The sequence below is a fragment of the Salvia hispanica genome, chromosome 1 (assembly GCF_029641045.1).
Source record: "Salvia hispanica isolate PSC_SH4W2 chromosome 1, Shi_PSC_v1, whole genome shotgun sequence".
In the NCBI taxonomy this organism is placed as follows: Eukaryota; Viridiplantae; Streptophyta; class Magnoliopsida; order Lamiales; family Lamiaceae; genus Salvia; species Salvia hispanica.
In genome coordinates this window covers 668,072-689,779 of record NC_142692.1, presented here as the reverse complement: position 1 = coordinate 689,779, position 21,708 = coordinate 668,072, and the positions used below count along the sequence as shown (strand labels likewise).

At 37.6% G+C, this 21,708-nt stretch overlaps 4 protein-coding genes across 4 annotated transcripts; 1 reads left to right on the top strand and 3 right to left on the bottom strand.

Moving 5' to 3' along the window:
• Nucleotides 1–132: 132 nt before the first annotated feature.
• Nucleotides 133–6,645, bottom strand: LOC125220091 (ATP-dependent Clp protease). Its single transcript, XM_048122228.2, has 15 exons — nt 5,485–6,645; nt 5,111–5,172; nt 4,659–4,747; nt 4,425–4,504; nt 3,617–3,667; nt 2,811–2,885; nt 2,641–2,718; nt 1,953–2,009; nt 1,679–1,749; nt 1,466–1,565; nt 1,247–1,351; nt 1,044–1,106; nt 826–948; nt 557–715; nt 133–493 (listed from the first exon to the last, which is right to left on the bottom strand). Exons 1-15 carry the CDS (start codon nt 6,337–6,339, stop codon nt 419–421), a joined length of 2,043 nt encoding a protein of 680 aa, XP_047978185.1. The 5' UTR covers nt 6,340–6,645; the 3' UTR covers nt 133–418.
• A 1,132-nt stretch (nt 6,646–7,777) lies between these two features.
• LOC125222602 (ARM repeat superfamily protein) lies at nt 7,778–13,874 on the top strand. Its single transcript, XM_048125305.2, has 8 exons — nt 7,778–8,298; nt 9,119–9,838; nt 11,180–11,275; nt 11,356–11,439; nt 12,014–12,248; nt 12,333–12,493; nt 13,179–13,457; nt 13,537–13,874. The coding sequence occupies exons 1-8, from the start codon at nt 7,939–7,941 to the stop codon at nt 13,591–13,593; spliced, it is 1,992 nt and encodes a 663-aa protein (XP_047981262.1). The 5' UTR covers nt 7,778–7,938; the 3' UTR covers nt 13,594–13,874.
• Nucleotides 13,875–14,234: 360 nt separating this feature from the next.
• Nucleotides 14,235–17,393, bottom strand: LOC125221970 (calcium-dependent protein kinase 8-like). The gene is made up of 8 exons (XM_048124331.2): nt 17,236–17,393; nt 16,011–16,542; nt 15,796–15,919; nt 15,574–15,717; nt 15,350–15,502; nt 14,987–15,270; nt 14,684–14,914; nt 14,235–14,605 (listed from the first exon to the last, which is right to left on the bottom strand). The coding sequence occupies exons 2-8, from the start codon at nt 16,506–16,508 to the stop codon at nt 14,462–14,464; spliced, it is 1,578 nt and encodes a 525-aa protein (XP_047980288.1). The 5' UTR covers nt 16,509–16,542; nt 17,236–17,393; the 3' UTR covers nt 14,235–14,461.
• A 783-nt stretch (nt 17,394–18,176) lies between these two features.
• Nucleotides 18,177–21,385, bottom strand: LOC125221971 (exosome complex component RRP41-like). The gene is made up of 7 exons (XM_048124332.2): nt 21,170–21,385; nt 20,307–20,385; nt 19,564–19,666; nt 19,337–19,457; nt 19,058–19,146; nt 18,750–18,899; nt 18,177–18,507 (listed from the first exon to the last, which is right to left on the bottom strand). Exons 1-7 carry the CDS (start codon nt 21,303–21,305, stop codon nt 18,418–18,420), a joined length of 768 nt encoding a protein of 255 aa, XP_047980289.1. The 5' UTR covers nt 21,306–21,385; the 3' UTR covers nt 18,177–18,417.
• Nucleotides 21,386–21,708: the final 323 nt, after the last annotated feature.

Below are 21,708 nucleotides of genomic sequence, written 5' to 3'. Positions count from 1 at the left end.
TTAGTAAGTATGATTTTCTGAAATAATGTACTAACAATGATCTTTATGAATTCTTGACAGTATTCTACTACTAAAGCATAGCAAGAAAGTGAGCTAATCTATGATAAACAACACAAAATATGACCAAAGAGATGGTAAAATGAGCTATTTCTTTGATAAATAGATACAGAAGTGTAAAACACCATTTTTAGTGTACAACAAACTGCCTGTGTCGCATGGGAAGTATCTATGTTGGCCATCTAGGCTTATATGCTACTATACTCCTCTTATTTTCTCTATCCCCAGTCAACTCAGATATCCCTATCTATAATGAGAAAATGTCAACTAGAAATGGTGAATGAATCAACTGTTACAATATAATCAGGGCGGAAAAAACGAGAGGATAAACAAAATCCTTCTTACAAGCTAAGCTAGAAAGCTACATGCTCATTGCTCTTGATGAGACTTCCAAATCACCTTCCTGCAGCTCAACGTCAGCTGCTGCTTTTCCTTGCTGGAGAAAACGTCGCACTTTAGTCTTAGAAAAAATCATCTATTATGAGTATTTACATCATACCGTGCTTTCTTTGGCGCTGGCCTCTGCTTGGTATCTCTCCAGAGCACCATCACCACGAAGTAATTTCCCCCCACATCCAGGTACGTCTGTCAGGCCTATTGACTCTTCGTCAATCACAACAGCATCTACTCTATCTTCTCCGGTCTTGGCATCTGGAATCTAAAAGGAAGAACCAATGTATATGGAATACAGGACAACAGAAGGAATCCATTGCTACATACTAATGTGATGAAGACGGAAATTATTTAGATAGATAATAACCAGGTTACCTCGTACATAGCATCCGTAAGGAGGCCTTCCAGTATGGCTCTTAATCCTCTAGCACCTGTATTTTTGGCCGTTGCTTTATTGGCGATCAGCTGTAATGCTTTCTCAGTGAAGTGTAACTTGACCTGAGATTTATGTAGATTAAACATGTTATTTCATTCAATTCCAAATTTGACAGTGGACAAGAAGAGCTCAAGCTTCGGGGAAGATAAAGGCTTACATTGTTCATGTCAAATAACTTCTTGTACTGCTTGCCCAGAGCATTTTTCGGCTCTGTCAAGACCTGCAAAAGAAATGAAGTCGTCAAAATGTTGGGATACATATTATACAAAGTCAAATAATTTCTTTTATCCGGACTTTGTTGCATGCATGGAATGAAACAGAAGAAAAAACAAATAAGTATAATGGAGCAATGAGAATTACCTGAACAAGTTGATCTTCTGTAAGGGCTGATAGACTAACCAAAATGGGGAAACGCCCAATAAATTCTGGAATTAGACCATATGCAATAAGATCACTACTTTCTACCTGCGAAAAGGTGACTTTCAGACTTCATATACAGGTTAGAGGAAAGTATGTAATTCTAACTATCTCGAGCAAGCCAACAGTGTATCTTCAATATCCCAACTTCAGCATTCTTACAGATTCGAGTAGGGACGAAGTCACGACAGCATCAATCACTCCACCCGCTCTCATGTTAGCACGCACTGGGGCTCCAAACCCAATTGATGAGTCCTGTCTTCTGCAGAATACAATTAAATCTGTGGTTCAGATCATCATACAAACACAACTAGCAGCACAGCTTGCAAGTTCTTTTCTCCCATGACAGAGGAGCTAATGAAAAGGGGTCATTACCTTTCAGAAATGGTTTTATCTAAATCAATAAATGCACCTCCACATATGAAAAGGATGTCTTTGGTGTCTATCTGGATTAAAATAATATGCATAACTTGTTAGTCCAACGGAACAGATATTGAATGGTCAAAGCTGATTTTCAATGATCTGCTAGCATTTCCAAAATTCCATTCTAGAGATGTGAGTTTTAGGGGATTCTTTTTTCTTCAAGATCTGGTATGGAAATTGACAAATAGGCATTTAGGAAAGACGTAAGACCATTAGAACCACGTACCTGAATGTTATCACCCCGAGGGTGCTTCCTTGCCCCTTTTTCTGGAACGTTGACTATCTGGCATGCCATCCAAAGACAGATATATGAATTGAAATACTCAATTGAAGTTTTGACATCAATTCCATGAGAACAAGAGTTTCGTTAGTTACAAAAGATTTTATCACACAACTACAAGAAAGATTCTCCACTTTGAAGTTTAAAATATGTATGTATCGATTCTATAACCGATGATGCTCGTGAGCTATAAAATGGTATGGCTAGTAGACAAACGAATAATAATTACACACTATTGACTTGGACCTATTAGAGTCATACTAGAAGATTATTAACACTGCAATAGAAGATTGCAGTGGAACTTTGTAAATTTGTAAAAAAATTGAGATTTACAATCCTTCTAACCCTAATGAAATGATTTTACTTAAAGTGGCAGACACAATACTTCATGCATTTAATTTATCAAAAAACTTGCTAGCTAAAGTGTCCCCAAATTATTTTATTTTATTTCACTTTTGTAGAACTTAGTTTCTAGTACTTATATTATTTGAGAAGCCCAACTCAATTTATATTCAAATAATTTTAGAACACAAATAATTTCTCCTAGAGGCAATCATATGACCCATATGCATAAGTGAGTCATGTATAATCCCCAAAAGAATACAATGTCAGATTTCACAGGATAATTACTTACAGTCCCTTCCAACATTTTCAGTAGTGCCTGCTGTACACCTTCACCGGAAACATCTCTGCTGATGTTCAAGCTCTCAGCCTTAAATATCACCAAAAAGATATAATTATATTGTAATTGGTATCGCAGTTAGGAATAAGAAGCTCAAGGAAAAACACAAGAAAGATTAGAACCTTCTTAGTTATCTTATCAACTTCATCTATGTAGACTATTCCTTGTTGGGCAGCTTGCACATTAAACTCGGCAGCCTTGAAGCAAATGTTAAAAATGAAATAGTAAGCCTCAAACTCAATAATGCAAAGAAAACTTGGACATTCAAAAGTAAGGAGCAATCATAGGCAAAGGTGTAAAGAGGCAACAAAGACAGATATATCTATTCCTACACCCTCCTGACCAAGGGTGATAGAGATTAGAGACCAGTAATTTGTATTACTTAAATCTGATACAACAAAAGGATATTTTCTAATCTCAGCCAATCAACCACTAATGTTCATCCAACTTCTAATATAAAAGAGAATGCTTGTGCTAGGCACTACTATATATAACCCACACTTCACTGAGAAAATTATGCATTATAGGCAGACATGAATTAGTTTTCCACTTTTCCTTGTTTTTACTTACAAATAGAAAGTGAGTTAGGATACTTTTAAAGTATAGAACTGAAACAATTTCTTTACAACTCGGTAGCATTACTAGCATATGCAAAATTTAGAAGGGAATAAACTGCTCTGGTTTATATCACTTTATGTATCTAGCCATGAAAAATTTTAGCAGCCTCTGCTTTTCGTGAAAGTTCAAGATGAACCCACATGGCACATCTCTTGACCTTCATGTAACAGACATTAATAAAACATCTTTCTGCAGACCCCATGATATATCTCCAAACATACATGCCCCATAGGTCTCTAAGCCCTTTTAATGGATTGGATTAGAATAATCTATATACAAGCAAGTATATAACAAAGAAATAGTAGGATACCATGAGCAATTTGTACAATATTGATTCGACGTCTTCACCAACATAACCAGCCTGCAATATAAAATTACTTGGTTTTAGATCTGAAAGAGAGAATGACTTGGAAAAAATACTGAAAGTAAAAGAAAATAATCAATATATGTTGTTAATTATTTTGCTAATCTCTATGTATGACACCCCGACATTTGAAGATTTCAATTCAAATTTAGAGGGGCATTTTTAATGTGATAGTGCAAATCAATGAAAAATCTTCGAAGCAAAATATCAAAAGCAGCACCAAGTGTTTCGATTCTTTATTAATGAACTTGAACTTCTTGAGCCAATCAATGGTTCCACTATTTCTTGTGTTCTTATGCCTTCTTACTGTTTCTGAGATCTTAAAATAAACAAAAACATGTTCTATTTGCCCTCCTGCTAAAACAGATGGTACATATGCTACTAGCAGTTGGACAGATTGTTCTGTTATGACTTGGCTTCTGAATGGCATGGAAGAATCAGTGAGCAAATATATCATGTTCTTTGACACTGCAAAAGCCACATGGGATGACTTAAGACAGATACATTCTAATGACAAGAATGCCTCTGAAGTAGTGTAAAAAACTATTTCAAGATAATTTATCACCAATTAGTTGGCAATACGCTGTCAATTGGTATTTTAACTTTTCAAGTTAACCTTCTTTTGTGATAATTGACAAGATTTACAATCCTGCATCAAACCCAATCCCCTGATCCACCAAACTCTAATGCCACCTAAGTTCTAACTATATGCAGCTGATATTCTGGATTCTAAAATGTAAAATTGACCACCAACCTGTGTCAAAGTAGTTGCATCCGCAATGACAAAAGGTACATTGACAAAACGTGCAAGAGTTTTTGCAAGTAGAGTTTTCCCTGATTACCATAAAGAAAACAAGTCAGTAACTTACTTGAGATTTCCAAGGATAAAAAACATAAACTATAAAGACACTCTGTAGTAAAATAGTATAACCTGCATACTGAACCAAAGAATATTCAGGCATAAGCATTTCGCCTATAGTAATCATACCTGAGCCAGTTGGGCCCATCAATAACACATTGCTTTTTTCCAAGTCTACATTTTCGTCATCTTCTAATCTGGTCGGTTCAGCTTCCGACCTAGTACATGCCACAAGATATGTAAAATCTGTAAATTTCCATCAATCTTCTTCTCTGCTAAAGGACATATAAGTTGGAGTACTGTTAAATGATAACTGAGAAATCACAACATCGCTGAAGCAGTAATGAAGAAAACAGATTCTTGGTTGAGAGGGTGCATGGCTGATCTCAACAAACATAGAGGAATTAATTGTTCTGAAGGGTCAGGAAATACTGGGATTAATCAAGCCTGGAATCCAGTGATTAATCATTAACAAGAGCACTTTAAGCAGGCACGGCATTAAGTTTCCTTCTAGAAGCATGAAGTTTATTTTTCCTATTCTCATACCACCAACAATAAAGAAGATAGCAATATCTACTAACCCCTTTGGTAAGGATGCATGAGAGATCCTTTTGTAGTGGTTGTACACAGCCACTGAAAGCACCTGCCAATATTAACATCAAGGCAGAACTAAAATCTCTTTAGATAAGATCAAACCATGTGAAACATAATTTATGGGAAAAGTTCTCCTGATATTGATAAACCATGCAAGATAAATTCACTGTATGAAAGTGGCCATATGGATCCCAAAACAAGATAATATCAGTGGATTCTAATTCTATTGAGCATACTACTTGAGAGATTAGTGAAATGGTATTGATACTCTGTGGCTCATTTATACATATATATGAGGATGCGCAGTGGTAGTATACAATCGAATGGAGTGGCAAGTAAAAGGAATGGACAAAATGAGGACCTTTTTGGCACGTTCCTGGCCGATGACAAATTTATCCAGCCCCTTGCAAATCTCCTTTGGTGTGGGAAAGTTTTGGCCAAGATTAGACCCACCCCAGGTGGTCTTCTCTCCATTGTTAGCACCAGTTCGAGGGCCTGATGCTCGAATGGCATTGACACCAGGGGCAAAGGGTGGGCCGGGTGGGGTATGCATGGCGATCCCATTTCCTGATTGGGACTGGGGCGGGGGTGGAGGCGGGGGCCAGTTTTCTGGCGGCTCACTACCATACGACCTCAAGGTCTCCCAGAAGGAAGGGCGAAAACGCTTGCCGTAGTCCTGACCATCACTCAATTTCTTGTCGGAATTCGAGTTCCTGCTTTTAACCCTGCCAATCTCAACGAAACTTCCCTGAAGTGGAGACATCTTGTACGGCGTGAAGTAATAGGCCGTCTTACAGTTGGGGCATAGATTTACAGCTTGGAAAGCATTCCCTCCACCTCCACCACCACCATCTTTGCTATTCTTGCTACCAGCATCAGGTGCATCCGCATTTGAATCGGGTGCATCGGAATTGGGCGGAACTAGGTGGTTAGGGCGGTTGGTGAAAAGGAGATCCATTTTCTTCGAGCAGCGAGGGCAATTCGCCTCCGCCCTAATTCTCCTGGTAGAGGGGCGGTGCTCGTCGTCGTCGCCGCCGCCCCCGCCCTGGTCCCACTTGTATCTCGCCTGCACTCCGATGAACGATTCCCTCCGCTTCACAGCGTGCAAGCAATTGACCAATCCACGCTTCCCCACCTGCGAATACGAATGATCGCACCTCCACCTCCCTACACCCACCACCTCTCTCAGAATTGTCCATCTCCAAACTCCCGGCATCGTTCCTGAACCTCCGATTAATCAATCAAGTTCGCGTCTTTCGAGTAAAAATAGAGAGTATTTATTTAGTGCATGACGGAATGTGTATTATCCAATGGAATCTAATCTAATCTAATCCAAGCGAGGAAATGAACGAATACCGCGGCGCAACATCAAAGTGGGAGCGCATTTGTAGGATTAATCGAGCCCAGAATAGAAAAAGATCGACTCCAAGTCCAACAGATGGAATTTCATGTCGCCGATCTGAATTTGGAGAAAGAGAATTGGGAGACGATGATCCCCTTTCACTAAAATTGGAAACGTCAGTTGCTTCTTCTTTCCGATAATCTCCTTTTTTAATTAGAGGTTAATTGTGATAATTAGAGGCTAATTGTTAAAGAGAAAGCACTAATTTTATTTTTTATTTGGATCCAATAAAGTTAAATATGAGTAAATATTTATTTGAAGTATGAATGCTCAAGGCCAAAGCGTTAGATTTGAAGAACATATATTTATTGATTTTCCTTTTGTGTAACGGTTGAATTTGATCATAGTGAAATAGAAAAAAAAAATCCAACGAAAATGAATTATGACACAAAGTAGCTCAATACTCTTTAATTAGTGAAAATTCATTTTTAAATGTGTGAAATATACAAACATTTATCATATAAATGTGTATTTTGTTAGATACATTTTGCTAAACATACTAGACTATCATTTATACATTTATTTATAAGCAAATAAGGACAATGTTGTGAAAATAAGCCAACCACAATATTTGATAGTATAAACCACTTTGACATGAGGTGGAGTCTATGCAATCCATGTCAACAAAATGCCACATACAACTAATCCTGAAAATATTGGCAACATGTAAATTAGGCATAGATTAGAAGACCTAATGTTGAATCGAATGACGTGAAAAACGTGTAAGCAATCGATGAAACTACAAAGTCTATATTTTCTTTATGTTGTTTGCTAAATGCAAATCAAATATATAGGATTGACTTAGTTGAATTCTAAAATTGATGATTTCAACAATATTCAAGACTCGATCTGTAGTGCTAAGAGTGTTTTTTCACCGAACATTTCTTTCAATGGTGGAGGAGAGATCGAGGGTCAAACGTGATATTAGAGCCATCGATTTTGACAGTTTTGACAAATGGACTGCAGATGAGACATAAAAAGTAAGAAGAAAGGGCGATGTGGTGGAGTTAAAGTGGTAATTTCGATGACTTTTCAATTTTTATTTTTATTTTTATTTTTATATCTACCCGATATCGTTTTGATATTATTCAATTTATCATGCTATTTTAATTTTTGAATATTGTCTATCAAATTAAGGGAAAATCTTAAATTGACTGTGATAGTTCTCCATTATTTACCAAACCCTTATGTATGAAGTGATGAAAATGGTAAATATTGAAACAGGCACTAAATAAAAACGACCCATAGAAATAGAAATAGAAATCAATCATCTGTGCTGAAACACAATCACACCACAATCACCACCGCACCTCCTCCTCCGCCACCGCCGCTCCGACTAGGTCGCATCCTCCGGCGGGGTCAGATTTCAAACTTCCATCAATCATCCCCTCGGCGAATTTTCCACCCGCAGCGATGCCGGCCTCTGTGGCTTCGAATCAATCCAGCAGCCCCGAGGACTTGATCGGGCGGCTGAGCTCAGCGCAGGCGCCGCACGAGGCTAAGCTGAAAGCGCTGAGGGACTTGAAGAACCAGATAATAGGAAATCGCACGAAAAAGCTGGCCTTCCTGAAGCTCGGCGCCGTGCCTTCAATCGTCGCTATTCTCGCCTCTTCTGCTGCCGCCTCCAGCAGCGACTTCCACGACTCGTTTCTGATCCAGTCTGCGGCGGCTATCGGGAGCTTTGCATGCGGATTGGATGCGGGAGTGAAGGCTGTGCTGGATGCTGGGGCTTTTCCCATTCTCTTCAGTCTAATTTCCCATCCAAATCAGAAAGTATAATTATTTACTTGATTGTATTTATATAATAGATTCAAGTGATTTTCTTCAGTTTTTTAATGTGTCTAGAGAGAATGGATCAAAACATGGCCTAAATTTGGAAATTCAGTTAGTTTCTCAATTAGGAGCTAAGGAATCCCTGTGGTTTTTGGTTTTAGTGATTAGGCAAAGCTTTGAGGAAATCAAAAGTTGAGCTATCTGCTCCTTTAGATTAGTATTTACTTTCTTATTCGCTTTAATCTCTGTGAGAATAGCAACGGTATATGTGACCTTTTCTTGCAATGAAAAAGTCAATGCTACGAGGCTACCACATCTACACCGACTCCTCTGAAATACTTGAATCGAAGTTTTGCTCTGTTTTCTTTTATTGAAGTGATAATCATGTATGGTAAATAAGAAACTATGCATGTTAGCCACATCGTATATCTAGTCTCATTCTACTTATTAGTCTTGTTAGTGAAGAGGTATACATGTTTTATTGGCTTAGACTTTGGTAGCCCTAATGTCAACTCAATTTTAATACTATTACCTTCTAGCATACCGTATTCAACTTTTTAACATTTGACTTACTACATCAGAGGCATATTAGCCTCTAGCTTGATTCGGTAATGTGGAGCTGGAGTTATCATATCATGCATACAATTTTAGGAACTGTTATGGTATTGAATGCAATATTATACTTATTTCTGATCAATCATACTATAGGATGAGTGAATGTATAATGTTGCCTACACCATAGAGTTTTTAAAATTTCTAAAGCATCTTCAACCACATGTTATCTTCACCGATATCAATAAATTTGGAGCCTCTGATGCAGGTTGTTGATGCAAGTGCCCGATCACTTAAATTGATCTATCAGTCAAAATTGGCTCCAAATTATGATTTTCTTCAAGAAAAAAATATGGAGTTCCTCCTATCACTACTGAACAGGGAGAATGAGAATGTTACTGGTCTTGCTGCAAGCATTATCACGCATTCATGCCAAACCACTATCGAGCAGCAGGTATTGAGTGAAGCTGGAGTTATAAAAAGGCTTGTTGGTCTTCTTGGGGGTTCTCTAATTCAGCGGGATGCTAGCTTGGAATCTTTGGCTGCTGTCATCAAGAATAATCCAGAAGTTGCGTCAAGGTTCATAGTGCCTGAAAATGGAAGGGAATTAAGTATTGTGATTGAGCTGATGAAGGATAAGTGCCCTCGGACGAGGTTATTAGCCTGTATGTGCCTGATCAACATAAGAAATGCTTCAGTGTCAAGTCTTCAAGACCCAGGAATTAAAAATAAATTGGTGCTGATATTACTTGAGCTTCTTGATGATCCTGGTCAAGTTGGTGATGAGGCTCCCTTTGTGATGTCCAATTTGATTTCTGAAAAAGAAGATCTGCATCAAATAGCCTTTAATGCAAATGTTGTTGAGAAGCTATGTGAAAACTTAAATAAAGGTTCATTCAGGTCCAAACGTTCCGAAGGGATATTTCTAGCACTGTCTGATCTCTGCTCAAAGCTGGAATGCTGCCGCGAAAAGGTCCTTGAATTAAAGGTTGGTAGTTACTCTGAAATTGTCGTTTCTCTCTTCTGGATTGTCCCTGCTATTTGCTGAGCTTTTGATACTATATGTACCTATTCCTTTTCTCTTATTTAACAGATATGTTCATATGAATTTAGCCATGCATGACACAATGAAGTCATATTATTGGTCAGTTAAGAAGTTGAGTAATATTTTGGGCTGATCATTTGGTTGACGTTGGTTACTATTGATAGTTATTCATCCTAAACTAAGTCAATATCTTGGTTCATTTGTTTTGTTAAAGATGACGGGGCATTCTTGGTCCTTACTTGATACTATAATTCTGGAATATGTCTTGATTAGGATGTTTTCCTAATCCCTGCAGATTAGTACTCTAGTTATTAATTTCTTTATTAGTATTTGTTCCATTAAAGAGTACTGTATTACTAGTAGACTGTTAGAGATAGAGTAGAGTTGGTTAAGGAGTCTTTATTTAGTTATTTTATTCAAAGTAGGAGTTTATTATTTATTATTATAAATAGCCCCTCACTGGAGAGCTATGTTTCTTGGAGTATAGAGTTTAGGATGGTAGTTTAGTAGTAGGGCCTCTCTAGGGGATTTATCTTTTGTAATTTATTTTCTGTTCAGTTTCTAAGTCTTGTTTAATAGCAAAGAGGACCTAAAAAATGGCTCAGGTATTCTTTAAAGATCATAGACATGCTTTAGTGCTTCCAGATTGATATTAGTATCTTACTTCAAGTCCTTTTTATATCTTTTGTGACAAAAAACAGAATTTCCTTAGAAGGTTGAGGGTTTTAGCTGACGATTACACTTAACCAAACCAAGGGGAGGAAATATGCTTCTCTGCTAACCAAACCAAGGGGAGGAAATATGTGTCTCTACCCGTTTTGTCCCAATCCATCAACTATAAATTCTGATTGACTTCCTTTGATTTATCATTTTATAGTTAAAATTTGCTGGTTTGATTCATTTGGTGTTTTTTGTTCCTAGTTTATTTACTTTTTCACTCCTTTATGAGCTGTTCATCAGTCTTTTCTTTTATAACATCAAACACTGTTTTGCTCCTTTTCTGCAGTTGTTATGTTGTTTGCTAAAACCCTGCATGATCAAGCCTGCACTTTTCTCTTGTCATTAAGTGATTAAGTTCCAAAGTTTGTAGAAAAGGGTGGTGGCAAGCATATGAAATATAGGGTTCTTGCAATATGGTGGTGGTGGTGGGTGGTTAAGTTCCCCTAATGTTTAGTTTTTTTACTGGCCAACTTTCTCTCTGGATGTTGAAATTCAGATGATACTCGATTCTTGTAAATTGTGGTTGAATTTTATTAGTTAATATATGGCTATTCTGTCATGCAGGTGTTAGCTTCTGTTAGGGAAGCATTGGTTCATGATAGTGCTGAAGTGCGTGCTGCAGCTTGCATTTTCTTGAAGAATGTTGCCCGTTCTATCAAGGTTTGTCATGTGAAACAGATCAATTGTTTTTCCTGAGTCTCTCCTTTGTGTTGGAAATTTGTTAACAAATCACTTTTCAGAGTTTGAGTGCAGGTACCTTTATGAATGAAGAGATTGTGGTTCCTTTAGTTCAACTAATGGGTAGCTCCTTTACTTCTGAGCAGGTATATTTTGTTCTTCTCTTAGTTAAGTTTCCTTGTATGTGTTACAGTTACATCATTTTAAGATGTACTCCCTCCATCTCATTAGTGTTCAGGCATTTCTTTTGGGCAGAGAGATTGATTAATACATTTTCAGTGAGTTAAGTGGAGTAAGAATAAAGTAGGAAAGAGAATAAAGTAGATAAGTAATGAGCTAATAGTATGAGAGAGCATAATCTGGTAAAGAAGTGAAGCAACAACACGTTTCTGTGCAAGCATATCTTGCTATTTTACTCATCTATTATGCAATGTCCCCAGTGCAAATTTTAGAGCATAACAATATGCCAATTGTCAACCAACTTAAGGACCCAGCATATCTTACTCCTCACCTGATATCACTTTTTTGGGGAATATATATATGATGATCATGATATCAGTTTTTCCATTGTTACTAAATATGTGCTGCTCTTTTAGTATTTATTTTGATTCATGCGATGCACACAACTTGATTTATACAAGCTCTGCATGGGTTTGTGCAATCTCAAACCAATATATTAAAAGAGAGAATATATATTCCTTGATTCTGAGTTCTTTTCAGGTTGCTGCTCTGGGGGCTATAAGCAATGTGGTGGTTGATTTCAGTGCAAATAAATCAGTGTTCACACAATGTGGAGGTGTGACACAGCTGGTTCTGCTTTCAAAGTCTGTTGAATCCACTATTAGAACCAATGCTGTATGGGCCTTAAAGAATCTCACATTCCTTGGAAACAACCAATGTAAAGAAGAGATTTTGCTGGAACTATCAACATCCACGTTAACAAGCCTCATCAGTGGTAATTGTCACTCAAAATTACGTAACATGAACCTCTATTGTGTTTGCTATGCTATTTGACCTCCCTACTTATTGTAAATGATAGACCCTGAAGCATCTGTCCAAGAGCAAACTTTGGCGCTTGTTCGTAATCTTGTAGATGGCACTGTAAACTCAATCGATTATGTGTTTGGGGAGGACGCTCTTCTCCTGCATTCTATAGGAAGGCAATTACGGAGCAATGTGAAAGCTGAAGTTCTGGTTCAAGTAAGGACATCCTCCCCTGTTTACACATTATATGATAATTACATTATATGATAATTTAGTAAAAGTTTTATGGAGTCATTTGATACAAATGGTCTCTAATGGTTCGCACCATGTTTTATAGTAAAATACATCCCAAAGTTTTTATCCATTTATTTGATCAAATATGTATGTGTAGTGTTTTGTAAATACATAGTATATACTTTTATGTTAAGTTCTTTAAACTTACAAGTTAATAACATTAATGAGTAGAAATATAAATAAATATGGGATCAGGTTAGGTTTTCATATCTTTTTATGAATAAAAATAAAAAAAATTCAAACTTGGTTTGGTTTGGTTACTAATGAAAGTCGTTTACAATAACTTGTGTAATTTGTAGTGGGTGCTTTAGAAGAAGGAAATATAAGGTATAGCAAATTGAAGACATAATATTATTGTGGGATAAGAAGTTAAAATATGCTTTTCATGATCCTTCGTGTCAAAAGAGTTCTGGTTTCTACCAAGAAGGACAATCTACATATTCTGAATTCGATAATTTTATGTGATACTGATTATTATTTTACAAATTAAGTTATTTTCATGATATATCTCTGTTAATAATTGCTTTTACAATTTACTCTCATGTTGATTTCTATGTTAGCTGTCTTTCGTACTATATACACCATGAGCATAATATTTCCTATCTAGGGTATGTACGTCCTCAGCAATGTGGCTTCTGGGAACGAGCACCACAAAGAAGCCGTAATGAGCGAACTTTTTGGACAGGCAGGCAATAATACAGAGTCGATATTGGTCAGATTTTTGCAGAGTAGTAACAGCCAACTGCGTACCGCTGCTGTTTGGGCTATTGTAAATCTTACTCTTCCAAGCAGTCCAGGTGCATGTGGCAGGGTTACGGAATTCTGGAATGCGGGGATTGTTACTCAACTTAAGAATATGGTGAATGACCCTTGTCTCGATGTCAAGGTGACTACTAAACTATCCTGGCAAAGTAATATTTGAATCCTTGTGTTACCGAAGTTATTTATTTGTTTTCCTGATGCAGCTGCAAGCCAGAACTGCTCTTAAACAGCTGATGACATTCGGGGATGCTTCAACATGAGTGTGTCTTAAATATGCCACTTCCTCGACGAACGCTCTATGAAAACATGTCACTCCCGTGCCATGGATTGGGGTCAATTGAACTTGTGCAGCTCTCTTGATGAGATTTTGGGTTTTGTTTGATCACCACCATGATTCATGCAAGGATTTTTGGTAAATATAGTCGAAGCCACGAGGGTGAAATGTGTACCAATCACATAGCTAATGTATTCGAACTGGAAATTGCACTATCATTCTTTGGACTATGTACATCTTAAATATGGCCGAAGACTCCTTTTATTCTGGACATGAATTTAGAATGTAGATTGATTTGCTACAATTCACAAAACTGAATGGTGAAAATTCTCTGATAACGTCGTGCTCCGGTGATCCAACTCCTCTGTAGCTGTTCGAGCAATGTGGTCGTATTTGAGAAGAACGTGTCGGCGACCTGACAGTCGGATTATCCTTAATTCTAACATCACATCTTAAACTAATGTGAAAGGAGATGTATTTTGTTTTAAACCAATTGCCAACCTTGTATGAAATTTTTTTCATGTTAATTGAAGCATTCATTTTCTTAAAAAAGATCCATCATATTTTATGGGGGTGTCGGTTTTAATGTAAAAGGCTAACAGAATAGAGGAAAAAAGCACTCAATACTAAAAACACCAAAACCAGATCTTATATTCTTATTTACACAAAAAAATCAAATCAGTATACACATGTATAGTATAGAAGAAAACATTGTGTGCCTGATGCTAATGAACCCCTAGCTTAAAACAATAACAACAATAGAGAAACATGGAAAAAAAATTGTGAAGAAAGAAACCGATACATGTAACACTCAGCCAAAAAATTGGGGGGGCGGGAACGTCTGTGTAGTCGTTTTATCTACCCTCGTTAGCTAACTGCAGCGAGCCTTCTCTCAACTTCACGCTAAGACAGTTCAACCTCTCGCGACAAGATGTTTTTCTCCAATCCGTACCAGCCTTCATCATCGTAGCAAATTCTTCATAACTTATCCGCCCGTCCTGTTTATCCACAATCGAAAATATGTTTGTATTCGAAACAAAATAAAGAAAATTTCACAAAGTATAGGTGTTGCTGACCTTATTTGTATCCACATCAAGCATTATAGAAGTGATGACCTCCTTGTTGTTGGCGTCGTCGTTATCGCAGAGAGCTTCCCGGAGCTCTTCAATCTCTATGTATCCACTCTCATTACGGTCGAAATGGTCAAAAGCTTTGCTAATATGTTCATCGTTGACCATCTTTCTCAGATGCACCGTGACAGCAACAAACTCGACATAGCTCAACGTTCCATCTCCTTCGACATCAGCCTAGAAAACAAAAATTTGAACATCAACATTTATAGAGGAGACTCCATAACATATACTACTACTAATCCTTACAGCTTCCATTAGAACATGAACATCAACGTCCGAGATCTGATGGCCAAGTTTGTGCAAACCGGCTCTGAGCTCCTCGACGTTAATTTTGCCCTTTTTCCCCGAGTCCATCATGTCAAATGCCTCCTTCATCCCAGCCTCTTCCTCCTTGGACAAGTTCTCAGCCACAACCTTTAGTGCCCTTTTCTTGAGCTTATTCATCACAGAGAACTGTTTCGGCCGTGCTTTCACAGCTTCACCAACGGACGCAGTTGGTGCCTTCTTCATATGTTGCATCCAAGGATGATCTGCATTAACGATATACACGTTCCATCATCATATAAGCAAGTGGAATAAAATGTAGTATGCGATAGAAGCTCGCATTACCGAGGACTTGTTGAGCTGTAAGGCGTTGAGCGGGATCAGGGTTGAGCATTCTCTTCACAAGCTCTTTGGCACTATTCGAGACTCTAGGCCAAGGATCTCGCTTAAACTCAACAACAGATCGAATGATTGCTTGAGCCACTCCTTGCTCGGACTCTGCGCAAAGATAGATGTGAGAAACTCAAGGCGAAGAAAAGGACGAGAGACGTAGAGCAGAGACAACGAACCTGCCCAAAAGGGAGGAACGCCGCAAAGCAGAATATAAAGGATGACACCGGCACTCCAAATGTCGATTTCTGGCCCATAGTTGCGTTTTAGAACCTCGGGAGCCATGTAGTACGGGCTCCCAACAATTTCGTTGAAACGTTCACCTGAAAATCACATTAGTACATCAGATTTGAACGGAAACCGGTAGCTTGGCATAGGAAAACACTTAAATGAGTGTATACCAGGTTTGAAGAAAACCGACAGCCCAAAGTCGATTGCCTTTATGGGAGATGTCTCGTTCTTATTCGCGAAAAGGAAGTTTTCCGGCTTGAGATCACGATGCATGACTCCTTGTTCGTGGCACGCCTTAAACACAACATAAAAGCAATACGAAATCACAAATTAGCAGAAGAAACGAAAGCAATACATGATTAATATAACACGGTTGCAAATCAACCTGAATAACTTCGATGATGGTCTTCATGACAACGGCTGCTGCCTTCTCGGTATAATGCCCCCGGGCTACAATCCGGTCAAAAAGCTCGCCACCTTCGCAAAGTTCCATCACAATGTGCACCGCGCTATCGTCTTCATAAGTATCCTTCAGGGACACAAGATTAGGGTGCTTAGGCATGTGCTTCATGATCTCGACCTCCCTCCTCACGTCCTCAATATCGACTGCAGTCCTCAGCTTCTTCTTCGAGATTGACTTGCACGCGTACCTCTCCCCGCTCACCACATCCGTGCACAGATAAGTTATGCCAAATTCGCCCTGCCCGAGCTCACGCCCCAGCTTGTATCTCTCCTTGATGTTGTGGCCACCAGGATCCTTCAACACGACGAGCTTTTTCGTCCCCCTGGCCCCACGAGTCACATGGATCGGCTTATTGTTATGTTTCTTCTTCTTCTTCTTCTCCCCGGAGTGTTTAAAAGGAGTCACACAGCAGTTTCCCATGATGCAGAGGAAGATTGCCTCCCTTCACACCACCCTTGAAAAATCACACAACACAACAAGCCTATTCAGATAAAATTACCTAAGGAAAAATGAGACAAATCCAACCTTCACAAATACATAATCTTAGAATTCAGAAAATCATGCAAATCAAATGTTGGATATTTTAGTGTAATTGGATTAACTTGATTGATCAGTATTGTCGTAATGACACATCATATAAGTCTGGAGGTGCGGAGTGCACGCTTATTTGAATTCATTATGAGGCCCTGGCTGGGGTCGAGGTTAGCTTGGAAATTTTTTATTTCCAACGAAGTTGCTGTATAAGAAATTCATCCGAAAATGTAATTTCTGAAAGTCAAAGGACTAATTTGCAATTTCGGAAACCTTTTGAAAACTAGTTATTTTCGGTTATTCCCAAACAGATGCACTGGTTCATCTTCTTCAAAACCTGATCGATTCTTTTGGTTCGAAACCATTCAAAAACATTAACATACAAAGCTCTGATTTCTCTGAATTTTATCCGATCAAACATTTTGGTAGAACCACCGAAATTAATTTGATCTGAAAGTGATATCTTCACGGCTTTCAGATTATCCGTTTTGTTCTATATTCAAATTCTCCCTAACATCAAATATCTTTTTTTTTTCAAAAACATGATAATATATATTCACAAGAATGGATTAATATAGCAATTAATAATGGAAAAGTGGAAAATAAAAGGTGAAACCTTGAAAAATTGTTGATTCTAGGTGGATTCAGCATATGATGACGAAAGGTGATGACGCACGAAGGAGCTCCTGCGCCATGGGATGTGAAAAGAGAAAGAGAGAGTTCAAAAAAAGCTCTTGCACAAGAGACTTTTTGTGAGGATCTCTCTCCTCAATTTCCAACTTCCCTCTTTGGTTCTTGTTTTTATACTTTTTTAGAATGAATATATATGCTTCGTTTTCGCTTGCCGTTCTTGTCTTCTTGCCTTTTTTTAGCATTCTGCCTTTGCAATGTCCAACCAAATTTATGACAACCTTATTTTTTTGCATGAATGGTTTATCACTATTTTGGCCATCAACAATTTTTAGTATTTGTCAACTTTTGATAATATTATTATTCCCCTTTGATGTTACATACTCCTATAGTACTTCAATTAATTGTGATTAGATATTCGATTATTTAATACTCCTTCCGTCCCGCTTTAGGAGTCCCGGTTGAGTCGGGCACATGTTTTAAGAAAGAAGTGTTTGAGTGTGTAATAAATAAATATTGTAGTGGATGTTAGGACCCACTTTTAATTGAGTGTCCAATAAATAAATATTATAGTGGATGTTGGGACCCACTTTTAACACTTTGTAGGCATTTTTTATTAATTTATCTCAACTGGGACTGCTAAAGTGAGATGCCCAAAATTGATCTACCGGGACTCCTAAAGCGGGACGGAGAAAGTAGTACAATTAAGTGTTTATCAAGGTGTTCACCAAGAATGCCAAAATGTTTTATTTTGCTTTAACTATTGAATTTTCACCACATAGAATATTCAATTGAATAAAGTTTGGCAAGTATTTCAATTTTCTAAAACATATGGAATTCGGTTTATTAGCGTAGAGAGGATTTTGTTTTTAATTGCCTTTGGAATCTATAGGTGAAGGTGAAGGCTTAATTTGAAGTTCTATAACATTAAGTCAATGAGAATGTTGATAGCATTATCATCATCCATATGCATTAATTAGCAAAAATCCACTTTAAACAAATCAAAGGAAAAGGCAGAGAACATCATCAAAATTTCTGGTTTGAGAAAAATAATAAAAATTTGGATGCTGATAGAAGTATAAATGGGACCCCAAAAAAAACAGCAGCAAAATTGATGTTGAAAATGAAATATTTTTAGTATAATCTTCTGTACGATGAGGAAGAGTGCCTAATCCTGTGGAGCAGAAGCGGCTTCTTTCAGACACGATCTCATGATCTTCCCCAGCTTCGAACAAGCATCGAGGCACAACTGCATTGCCTGCAAACAATATCACTTAGCCATGATTTTTACTTCTATGATTATTTTGTTGTCTGTAGTAATATCAAGTTTAAGAACTGTAAATCAAGTTTTTCCCATTTACAATGATTATAAACCGTGATTTTGAGGCTATAATAAATGTGCTCGTTTCAGACGTTGTTTTGTGTAGAATTGAAACTGCAGACAAGCACCAGAAATTTGCAGAGCGATGAATCACATTTGGACAACATGTTTCTCAATACCTCATTTATCTTCGTTGTTGACCACTCTCCGGTGACAGTCATCTGCGTGACCTCATTACGTGATGGCATGCAAGTGATCATAAGAGCACCATCTTGATGGACTTCTTCTTCTGATACGGGGTCGATCAGAAGATTCTTCCCAATACATGACTGTGTGCATATAGTAGTATAAATTTTACATTTGTATCTGATAAACATTTGAGATGATTTTATGCTATATAAACTAATATGAAGTGAAGAAAGCCTATAATCACATATATATGAAGGTATCGATCACAACGAATACAAGGAAAGAAAAGGTTTCATACCACAGAGACAGAGGCAACCATGTCATACAACATGATGCCAGCATCTGCAAGAGCAAGACTGGCACAAGACGTGATTACCGGAAGATCACCTGAGACAAACAACATATGGTTCTCGTAAGCATAGCAAGCGTTAGTACGAAAATGTCTTAATAGGGTCTGTCATCTTCATTAACTAACATAATAATGCTTTAAGAGGAAGACAAGATAGTATTATTTTGATCTTCGATCCCGTAGTTCATGAATGAATAACAAAAGAGTTTGCTCAAAGGTAATGCTTACTTCCTCCAGATTCTAATACCAGAGCAAACACATCAACAGTAGTCTTAGGGAAAGATTTCAGTATAATGGCACCCTCCAGAGCTTTGTGAAGCATTGACGAAAGATCCTTAGTTTCCGGAGTCTGGACCAAAAGCAGCGTAAGTTTCAACTACATAGGTTGCTAACGAGGGGGGCAGAGAGGAAGCGGGGAAAGATAGAACATCATCACAAAAAAGAAGATGATTAACCTGACCACGAACGGGAGAAGCAAAAGTTGTATAACTGACATTACAATTCAACCGCCCAGAATTACTGTACATCATAGCTTTCTTACTTTCCCTTGGACCAAAGCTGAATGAGAAAAATAAAAAAATCAACATTTTACCATGCTCCGTTGTAGAAAGACAATATGGAAAGACTAAGACGCCTTATCGAGTAATTTCAAGACACCCCACACCAAAAATACTGACTTATAGGGGGATAATCAAGTAAAACTACCTATGAAACTCTACATCTATCTCAAATGTTTACATCATACCTAACCGATTCAAACTCCAAAGCGAATATCTAAATTCAGAGGACAATAAAGAAGTTTCTTAGAGATATTCTAAATCAGGAAGTTGATAAGAAGAAGAGGTAACAGCTCAATGGTTCTTCCGCGAGGAGATAAACTCTGTACAAAAAATTGACACGAGTGACCTAAAGACAAGAATTTAAATTTTATGCTAAACTTTTCCAGCCTTGAAGTGAAAAAGAAACCTAATAAACGTCAAAGGTCAAACAGATAAATTGATGCACAGACTTGGAATTTGTCACAATGACAATTTTGAAGGGATATTCCAAAACTTTCCCATTTTTAAGAGTAAATATTTTCTCATCCTTCGAACTGGAAATACTAGAAAATGTAAACTGGTAGTCCTGAAAACATGAGATTTCACTCCAATAATTGTTAAAGTGCCATCCATACTATTATTATTAAGCATGTACTTACACAGATACGATGACCTTGGTGTTTCCAAACTCTGCATAAGCAGAACCCGAGGCAGAATTCACCGCCCCGGTCTTCAAAACTGCAAGATTCCAAGCACAGGGATTGCCAATAAGTCATAGCATAAGAGTATCATGTATACTGTATTCCAGAATATTGGAAGCAACTTACAAATGGCATACACAACAAAAGATTTTAAAAGACCACAGAAGCATAAAACAACATTGAAATATGATGAATCGAACCATGATATTGACAGAATCAGTTTTTATCTGCTAAACAGAATCAGATTTTTTTACCAAGAAAGCCAACTAAATGAAGCAAGCAACTCACCACTAAACATGACATAGAACAAACAATCTCAGGTTAAAACTGCTTCTTAAAAGGGGGAAAGAGCTCCTATGCATAAGCCGAATTGCGCAGAAGGAAAGGTGAAATTTGTGCTCAACTTCTCAAATGCAGTTTTGTTTCTACACTTTCCAACAGTCCAGCAAATTATAAGGAAACAAAAAAAAAACATAAACTTGCAGCTGCATTACTTCTTCATACATACATATTTTGCTACTGTGTCAACCTCGAATGAAATAAAACCAAATACAAGGAGAACACAAAGAATAGATCATAACACAATTAATCGACATCAGCAAAAACCAAATATGAAGAACACAATTTCACAGTAACTGAAAACCCTAGCACGTGGACTGCAGATGAATTGAAAAGCAGAATAAACGAGCATTTCGATTTTCAAGAATTGTTACAAACCCCTCAAAAAAGAAGAAGCAGAAATCAAAATCCAATCTTGCAATGGTGGATGAGAATAGATTGGGGAATTGAGAAGGAAAAGAGAGAAGGGGCTAAAGACGTACATGCAGGGCGGCACTGGTGGAGGCCGCGGCCGTCGGGCCGGGCCCATTCAGAGCCGGTTTGAATGGTGGGCCTCTTCCTCCGTTGACCGGTCGACGGCGAATATGTGGGAGCTGCAGCACCTGGTTTGCCGGCCATTGCAGTTTCTCTCTCTGTTGCGTGTCGCCGCCGGTCTTGTTTTTCTTCCCTTAACCTTTTTTTCTTTCTTCACTTACTAATGTCTGAAATTTTTTTTAAATAACTATTTAAATTATTTCATACTATAGTTTAGAATTTTTTTATGGGATATTGGTATCTTATATTTTGAAATTTTCAAAAAGTTGGGTTTTTTCCACAAATTTTAAAATTGACAAATAATATCACGAACTTTATCCCGTGTTTTGAAAGCTTCAAGTTTTTCAATCTGTGAAGATAGTTTTTCTTGAAGCACACCCTCCAAAATTGTTCTTCAATCTATTAAAATAACATGAATTTTTTCATTCATGGGAAAAATAAACCCTGGATAAAGTTTGTGACATTATTTGCCAATTTTAAAGTTTGT